The sequence below is a fragment of the Otolemur garnettii genome, unplaced genomic scaffold, assembly GCF_000181295.1.
Source record: "Otolemur garnettii isolate 467f Iridium unplaced genomic scaffold, OtoGar3 scaffold00020, whole genome shotgun sequence".
Taxonomy (NCBI): domain Eukaryota; kingdom Metazoa; phylum Chordata; class Mammalia; order Primates; family Galagidae; genus Otolemur; species Otolemur garnettii.
This window is the reverse complement of record NW_003852415.1, coordinates 20,503,676-20,512,801: the sequence shown is the minus strand read 5'-3', so window position 1 is coordinate 20,512,801 and position 9,126 is coordinate 20,503,676. Positions and strand designations below refer to the sequence as shown.

The window sequence follows — 9,126 nt, the reverse complement described above, 5'->3', positions numbered from 1 at the left end:
CAGAAAGAAGAGATCCCACCATAAAGCCTTGCTCAGCTATAGGAGTGAATGGTCTAGGGTGTGGTCAGGCCTGGAGCCCCTGAAGGAGTCAGTAGGTGGGCAGAGCCCGAGCCCTGGGGGAGGGAAAGAGGGGAACTGGTACTGGTCACCAGGTAGCGCTGGAGGCAGGAATCAGCCTTAGGGCAACAGGGTCCCCTCCAATCCTGGGCTTGAGATCCAGGTGAACTTGGCTATAAGCTCAGGGGGTCCTGGCCAGGCCACTGCTGCTGAAGGCAGAAGGGTCCAGAGCCTGGGGTTGGACTGAGCCTACATGGGAGTCAGGGGGCTTAGCTTTGGGGCACAGGCATCTTTGAGGACACAGAGTCAGGCAGTCAGCAAAGAAAGGCACAAGAAAAATGCCCAGTCCAAGGAAGATGTTTTATTGCTGGGCCCCCTGTGCATGTGGGACCCGCACTGACAGTCATCATCACCTTCCTGAGGATAAGCAGACAGAGGCAGGGATGCCCCGGCTTCCCTGGCCACTTGCTGCAGAGGCCAGCTGTGCTCTGAGGCCCAGTGCCCTGCTTCCATTCCTGGCTCCTTAATGGGACTCTGCAGCTTGCAGAGGAGGAGCTTGTTTGGGGTTGGTGACTTTGCCTATAAATAAGATTTGTTCTGGGTCTTTGTCAGTAATGACCATCAGAAAGGGCCTATTGAAGTTTACAATAATTGGGTTTGGTTTTACATTTAAAAAGACAATTTTCCCTCCTGGGCTAACAGCTGCTTCTGTGCCCTTCTCAGCCACATCCAGCATGGCCTTGTGGACTACCTGTGGGGACAGAACAGCCTTACTCAGACAGGAGTCTGCAGGAGGTAAGCAGCCTGCCTGCATGCCCCTAAGGGGACTGACATTTACCGGGCACCCACCACTAGCTTGTCCCCTTGCTATTAAATTAGTTTGCTCCTCCAGAAGATCCTGTCAGCTGGTTTCGCATGGTTGTTCGCATGGCAGATGTGCAAATGGAGACTCAGATGCTGTGTGTGATCTGTCCAGAGCCACAGAGGTAAGGAGTTGGGGGGCTGAGCTGGATCCCTCTCTGTCTGAGTACAGAGTCTTAGTTGCCTCCAAAATAGCCACTCCTGTAGGGAGGTCGGACATTTTTCTGGCAAATAACTTTCCAGCAGCCTCTAGACCACAAAGCAGCTGCTGCAGACACCTCCTTAGCTGGGCCAGCACTCTTGCTTCAGTTTACGCATCCCTGGGGCTCTTAATTACTTTGCATGGCTGTCCATTCCCAGACCATCTGGGTCCACTCCTCTGTACACACCTCCCCATCACCTTGCTCTTGGGAAGGTGGGGTGCAGACCTGAGCTCAGAGCTCTGTGTACAGAGGACAGGGTGGGGCTGCCCAGCTGACCCCTTTCACTCTGACTACTCTCCTTCTAGTGTGCCGTCCAAGGGGCCCAAGTAATCTTTTACACTCTGAGTACTTTTTCATCACAATTGCCATATAACCATTGCTGTTACCTATTACCATTACCTGCCCTGCCAGGCACCATCCTAGCCAAGGACTATCACCCCCATTTGTCAGATAAAAAACTAGGGTGGAGGATTTCAGTTGTTTGTCCTCAGACACTGCACAGGAGAGCACGAGATGGTGTACACTGCTATCTGCTTCCGAGCCTGAGCTCTGCCCCAAGACATGCTCCCAGGTCATGGTATGTGGCAGGGGAGGTAGAGACCAGCCCCTAATACTGCAGAAGAAGGTGCTGGGCTGTACCCCTTCTCCCTGGGCTTGGGGGAATCCCAAGGAGGAGTGGATGATGAGAACTGCAGATATTTATACAAATTCAAGATTATCCACACATCCATCTGGACTTTTCCATTCAAACTCAGATACAGAGAAGAAATGTCTTGAAGTCTAGAGACTCACCTCGGAGAGCACCAGGTTCTTGGCACCTGTGATCCCTGACAAGTCAGCCTCTCTGGTGAAGACTTTCTTAATGCCCAGATCGACAAGTACTTTTTTCAGATTATAGTCACCCGAGATGGAAAACTTTGGTAGATAGACCGCATCTATAATTCTAGGAAATGAAAAAAAAGAATATTTTAATCCCTACTGACTCAGTGCCTGCTTTCTCCCACCTTGGTATATGGTTTTCCCTGGAAATAAATAATGCTTTCCTCAATTTTTAACCTCCCTTGCATTTACTCTTTGATAGATAGATAGATAGATAGATAGATAGATAGATTCATAAATTATCTGTTTACATCTGCAAGTGTTAAAGGTGCCAGGCAGCATGCCAGGCCTGGGTTGCACCAGTGCCTGAACCCAGCCCCTCTCCCGCTGCCTCCACCCCCACCCAGCAGGCAGCACCCTCGCACCAACGGGGCCTGTGGAGCGTGGGGAGAGACAGGACTGGGGCAGCCACAGCAGCCTGCTCCATAGGCACCAGGGGGGGCTTCCTACAGGAGGTGGTGTTGAGGCTGAGACCCAAAGGAGAGGAAGCAGGGTGCGGGGAGGCAGGAGACAGGCAGAAAAACTTACAGCGGGGGGGGGGGGGACAAAAGGAGTTGCCCGTGGAGTGGAGGGCAGCCTTGGTGATGAGGGGTGAGGCTGGGCAGGGGCCAAAGGCAGGTCATGAGTTCCTGGCAGCTGCTGAGGAGTCTGATTGTATTGGAAGGCTTTTGGGATCCTGAAAAGATTGACTGGAGGTTCCCATCTTGCCTCCTTGTGAGGACCACTGGGGCTCTGTCCTCTATCTGGTGCAGGCTGGGCACACAGCAGGCGGAGCTCCCTTGGGGAAGGAGGAGAAAACTTCCCCCGTGAGCTCCCTCTGCTTTCCTTTATATCTGCCTTGCCTTAAGACTCTTATCACCAGCAGTGCCTGTAGCTCAGTGGGTAGGACGTTGACCATGTAAACCGAGGCTGGTGGGTTTGAACCCAGCCCAGACCAGCTAAACAACAATGACAACTACAAAAAAAAAAAAAAATACCCGGGCGTTGTGGCGGGGATCTGTAGTCCCAGCTACTTGGGAGGCTTAAGCAAGAGAATCACTTAAGCCCAAGAGTTTGAGGTTGGTGTGAGCTGTGATGCCACAGCACTCTACCAAGGGTGACATGGTGAGACTCTGTCTCAAAAAAAAGAAAAAAAAGACTCTTATCACAATCTTTCTGCTCTTACAGCTGTATGGGGAGGTTGTGTGAAACTTTGAATCCCAGGGGAAGAGGGAAGGCACCTACCTCCTCGTCATATTCATTCATTCAACTGACCAAACACCACTGGGAGCCATAAATAGACACTTATTCCTCAGTGTTTGGTAAGTCAAAGGTGTCTGATGAATATTCTTTTCTTTTTTTTTCGTTTTGAGACAGAGTCTCACTATATCCCCTCGGTAGAGTGTTGTGGCGTCATAGCTCACAGCAACCTCAAACTCTTGGGTTTAAGCAATTCTCTTGCCTCAGCCTCCCAAGTGGGTGGGACTACAGGCGCCCACCACAACGCCCAGCTATTTTTTTGTTATAATTTTCATTGTTTAGCAGGCCCGGGCCGAGTTTGAACCCGCCAGCCCTGGTGTATGCGGCTGGCACTCTAACCACACTGAGCTATGGGCACTGAGCCTGCATATTCTTTTCATTCAAAACTGTTCATTAAGCCCCTCCTCTGGAATGGAGGCTTAAAAGCTGTTTGGTGTTGAGGGAAGGAGAGTCTGGAAATTGATGGGCCACAAGGACCCTATGTCTTAGGTCTCCCAGGATCTGGAGTAAGGAGGCCAATGTCCCAGCAGCTCCCTCACCCTTTGTGATTTATCTAGTGCCTTCCAAATCCAATACCCCACTGGATTCTCAGGTCTCAGTAAGGAAGGACAAGGGCAGAGCAAGGACACTCTTCCCCATCCAGCAGGTAGCTGAGCTCCACAGAACAGGCCATACTGGCTGCCAGAGTCTGAGGCTGGATCTCCTCTCTCCCCACCCTGGCACAACTGCTCATGAAAGGTCCCTGTGCCCACTGCAGGACCTGGGCCAAAAGTACTGCTGTGCTTTGCATGTCCCCCTGATATTGGCCAGCTCAACTCCACATGTCCCACGGTGTCTCCACTCTCAGATTCACCCATAACTCAGCCACTCCTTATGCTCCACAGAACCTGCCCAGACCCCACCTGGGTTTCCGTGTGGGGATCCTGGAGGGTCTCCCTGACTCCACATTTGCCCCTCAGTCTGCTCTCCACACAGCAGCCTGAGCCATCCTTTAAAAACTACAGCAAGGTCATATCATCTTGGAAACCTTCTAATGGCTGTCCACTTTACTGAGAAGGAAGGTTGAGGTTTTCCAGGCATCTGAATGGCCTCACATAACCTGCTCCATCCCCAGGGGCGGTAAGCACTAACTCTCCCCTCACTCACTCTGCTCCAGGCACTCTGGCTTTGCTCTTCCTTGATCATGCCAGCATCACCTTGCCTCAGAGGCTTTGCACTGGCGGTTCTCTTAGTCAGGAATGCTTTTCCCCAGTATGTCCGTGTGACTTAACCCTCCACCTCTGTCATGTCAATGCTGAAGCATCACCTAATGGTCATTCTACTTAAACTCATGCACTACCTCCAGTTCCAGTCTTCCTGATCCTTTCACCTTCCTCTGCTATTCCACCCCCCCAATTTCTTACTTTCTAACATTTACATATTATATTTTTACTTGTTGTCCCTCTCTCCAAATTATAAATTAAACTTCATGAAGGCAGGGAATTTTGTGTTTTGTTCGTGGATCTATCCTCAGGGTCTAAATTAGTGTCTGGCACATAGTGGGTGCTCAATCAGTCACTCAAAAAATGCTGAAGGACTGGAATGGTTAGCCAGTGCAGAGCTGATTCTCAGAACCAGTCCTGCCTTAGCCCTCAAATGATCATAATTCCCTCTCTTAACCTCTGCCTTGAGAGACCGAGAGCAGGAGAAACCGTGCATGCGTACTGATTATTGTGTGGGAGATGTCTCATGATGAACATGTTAGAGTCAGAGGAAGCCTGGGCCCCTTGTTCTATCTGATGTCATCATCTTAAAGAAGAAAATAAAAAAGAGGCCCCAAACCAAACAGGCAGCAAAGAGCAAAGTAAGTCCCCAATCCACCTGTCCCCACCACTGTGCCCTTTTCCTTGGACATGCGTGATACCCCTAGTTGGAAGGACAGAGAGTCTCAGGGAGCTGGGAAGGAAGGTAGGCCTACCAACAGCTCTGGGTCCTAAGGATAATCACCTGGTTTTTAGTGAGGCTCTCCACCTCCTCAGGGTCTCTGGGAGCAATTTGGCTTCTATGTCCTTCATCTTGCCCTCATCAGGGAGGATGAAGAGTGCGCTGGCATTGCCCGAATACATCAGTTCTACTACCGTGCAGGACAGTGCCTCGTCCCGAAAGTAAGGCGTGGCCAGGTCTATACTTCTCATGATGGGTACACGTATCCACTTGTTGTTGCTCAAGTAGAATCTTGATGTAAAAGTTTCACGGGGGTCAAAGGGTGTCTTCCACTTGGCTAGAGAAAGAACAAGAGTGAGAGAACAGTGCGAGTGCAAGGGTGACCCTACCTCAACCTGGTTCTGCCTATCATCCCAGCAGGGACAGCCCTGCCTTGGTTTGGATAATACCTTGGTAAACAGAAAAGCCACTGGGGATGAGGGAAAGCCCTGCCGGCCTGGATTGGAAAGGGGGCCATGAAACCAAGGCCTGGTAAGTTGCGCTAAGTGAAGAATCAACAGGACTCTGGGGATGGGGCATGCAAGAGTGAGAGAAGGGAGGGAAAGTGGGGGAAAGAGCCAGGACAACAACTGGGAAGCTGGAGCCTGGGGAGGAATGGGACATCACTGGCTCCTCGAAAACAACAAATGCCTCCTAAGCAATTGTTAGTCACTGGCATTGCAGAGGTGTGACCATAAATGGCTCGTGCGAGGGTTTTGGGTGGAAATAGGAGGAAAGAGACTGGGTTCTTCATGTGAGTTGTGAGGCAGAAGTGAATGTCCACTATTGTGAACCATCAGAAGGGCAGGGGTGTCCTTAATGGAAGGCACAACTCGGAGAGACCAGGAGATTCAAAGCCCCTGGCTCTTGTGACATCTAGGCCATGGGAGCATCACACATGCCAAACGCCATGGGCTAAGAAGGGCTGGCTATGAGTCCTCAGCTCCCATCTGGGTCACATCCAGCTCTGCGAGCTGTGAACATCCATCTAGACTTGCCCTGGATTCTGTGTTTGCCTGGCCAATGATTCAATCCCTGGCACTCTGACTCTGGAGCCTGCCTAAGCTTTTCACTTTAAAAAGGTAAAATTCCATGAAACTGCCTCTAGCTGCTATAAACATTAAACACAGGCCTGAGCTGGGAGTGGTTTCAAAGGAAATCTGCTCCCTTCTGTTTGCTGGGCAAGTTTTAATCCGAATAAAAAGCAAGACACCTGCTCAGACCAAGGCTAACAGGCTCCTCTGAAGTCGCATCTTGGAATGACAGACTGTAATTTGGAAGAAGAGGATGCCTGTTGGCAGGATGAAGTTTTGGTGCCCTTCCCCACATCAAGCCACGGTCCCTTCCTTTAGAGTGGGTTACCTAACAACACTGACCCAGGGCAGAAATAGCCCCAAGACTTGGAACTAAACCTCCATTTCCTTCTGCTCCTCAAGTCCAACACTCACCTTTAAAGAAGATGTAATTCACCAGCATCATCTCTGTTGGTGAGTTAATGTCTTTGACCAGATCTACAATTTTCCCTCGAGTTTTCTTCTCCACGTAGTCATTGATGAACTTCTTGGCAGCAGCAAAGTCCTGGAAGTTGGTCTCTAAGGCCTGGGAGGTGTACAGCTCCTTGGCGTCCTCCCTGAACTTCTCAAGCAGTTTCAGCTGCTCTTTGATGAACATGGCATTGCCCACGTTCAGCTGCAGCTGTTCACTGGGCCGGATAAGGGTGTGCAGGAGGTGCTGAAAGCTCTGGTGGATTTCTGCCTCTGAGGTCTCTGTGAGGTTGAACTTGAGGCCTTGGAAAAGCTCTGTCAGGGTGGTGCTGCGGGCCCCCAGGGATAGGAAGGCCAAGGCTGAGGAGACACCCAGTGGGGAGAAGATGATATTCTTATCAGGGTTTTTCAAAGCCAACTGCTTGTAAAGGATGAAGGCAAAGTTCATGCTGCTGGAGGCGGATGTGAGCTTGTCCACATGCATCCCATTTTCTTGGTCCTCCTGGGTCAGAGCCTCCTGGCCAAGTGCGCTGCTGGGGTGCCAGAGGAGAGCAGGGCAGAAGCCGGCCACCAAGACTCCTAGAGTCAGGAGGGGTAACATTCTCTCCACTCTCAGCTCTGAAAAGCCACAATCCTTTAAGTCACAGAGGGCCATATGGGGCACCATCCACCCCCCACTGCCTCCCACCTGGCCTGTATTCAGACCCTTGTTCTGCTAGCTGTGCGAGCTCCCCTGGCCAGGTGCTGTCCTGGGCACCCAACATGTGTGATTACGTTCAGGGCTTCCTTTCATCCTTTGAGGTGAGTACTCTAATTGTTGCCATTTTTCCCAGGGAGGAAACTGGGCACAGAGAGGTGAAAGGGCTTGGCCAAGGTCACACGGCAAACAAGTGGAGGAGCCGGGGTGGGCAGCCGGGTTTGCCTGGCTCCTGGGACTGGAAGCTGACAATGAGGATGAGGTTCTGTTGAATCAGAACGCCACCTCCTCTGGCCTTTCCACGTGGCGACCAGAGCCCAGTCAGGGGGATTGGAAAACAGGGGTTCCTCTTGCCTTGTATCTCTTACGCACCTGAAGTAGAACCAGGAAAGGAGCCCCGGTCCAATGAGAGGCCACAGCACCTCTCCCAGCCACCAAATGATACTTTGTGTGACAGTGGCAGGCCCTCTACTGTGTCATGCCTAGTCGTACGCAGAGTGGGTTAACTGAGAGAGGCACCTGGTGCAATGCCTTGAGCCTGGACAGACCTGGAAATGGATGGCTTTGTCTCCACCATAAGCCTAGAAAGGCCTCCCAGTAGAGAGACATCAGAGGGAGAACCAGAGTCTTGAGACCTGGCCTGGGATTACACTCTGGCCACTCACGATTACTGTGCGGTGGCCATCAGGTGACTGAACCTCTCTGAGCCTCAGTTTCCATCTCTGCAGAACATGGTAAGTGGGTCAGGTAAGATTAGTGATGAAGGTGTCTGGCTCATAAGAAGTGTTCCAGAGGGGTCACCTGCTTCCATACTCCCCCTGCCTGAAACCACAAGCCAGAAGAGGGGGCTGAAGCTACTGCACAAGAGACCTGGCAAGAGCGTGGTTCAAAGCCAGTGACTCCAGCAAACAGGGTATTTACCTTGAGCATGTGCCCGCTGAGTCTCAGAATTCAGAGAAAAGGGGCAGTTTGGATTTTGGAGAGGAGAGGAGAGAGGGTATGGAGGTGGGGAAAGAGGAAGGGAGGAGGGGAGAGAAGGAAGAGAGGACAGGAGAAGATGATGGTGAGGTAAGGGGACTGAGCGAAGAAGAGGAGAGAGGGGAGAAGGAGGCCCATGTGAGGCTTCAGACAGCCCAAGACAGAGGCGACCTGGTTACCTCAACTGTTTGCAACCATTTCCTTGGAAAAGTGTTCAACAGGACTTTTCTCCGAAACTATTCCCAGAGGGAAAAGCTTGTCTTTTCTGTGTGGGCAAGTTGGAGGACTGGTTCTGTTTCTGAGCCTTTTGTATTTTCAATTGCTGACAAGATGCAGCCTATTATCTGTTTCCCACAGGGCTTTGGTGGGGAAGAAAGCCCTGGAGGGAGCCCCATTTAGATGCTGAAGTTCCAATGGCCCTCCTTTGCTTAGAGGTACCCACTGCGATAATCTCACCTGCAGCATGATCTGAGAGTTGTACCCTATGCCAGGCAAGGGGACAGCACCTCTTTCTCCCGAGGGTTGGACACCACTGACTTGAACCAGAGTCCAAAAGTGTCAGCGGCAACAATGACCATAGCTGGCCCCATGGCACCCTCACCCTGCACTCTTTGCAAGTGTGAAAACTCAGACCCACAGACAAGATGTGCTTAAGAGGCACAGGGAATCCGTGGAGGCCTATACCAGCCCTGACTCCCAGCCCAGAGTTCTGAGCACACCTCCTCCTTGACCCCTCCTGCTTCACAAACTTTCATGAGCTTGGGGC

The 9,126-nt window shown here is 51.5% G+C and overlaps 1 protein-coding gene across 1 annotated transcript; it reads right to left on the bottom strand.

Moving 5' to 3' along the window:
* Positions 1 to 580: 580 nt before the first annotated feature.
* Positions 581 to 7,301, bottom strand: SERPINA3 (serpin family A member 3). The gene is made up of 4 exons (XM_012803409.2): positions 6,650 to 7,301; positions 5,226 to 5,499; positions 1,914 to 2,064; positions 581 to 808 (listed from the first exon to the last, which is right to left on the bottom strand). Exons 1-4 carry the CDS (start codon positions 7,284 to 7,286, stop codon positions 581 to 583), a joined length of 1,290 nt encoding a protein of 429 aa, XP_012658863.1. The 5' UTR covers positions 7,287 to 7,301.
* Between the last annotated feature and the right edge of the window lie 1,825 nt (positions 7,302 to 9,126).

Coding starts and splice junctions, on each gene's coding strand:
- SERPINA3 (XM_012803409.2), bottom strand. CDS start 7,286: ATGTTACCCCTCCTGACTCTAGGAGTCTTGGTGGCCGGCTTCTGCCCT. Junction 5,500..6,649: donor GAATTACATCTTCTTTAAAG/GTGAGTGTTGGA, acceptor TTCTTTCTCTAG/CCAAGTGGAAGACACCCTTT. Junction 2,065..5,225: donor AGAGCCTCACTAAAAACCAG/GTGATTATCCTT, acceptor TTCATTTCCTAG/AATTATAGATGCGGTCTATC.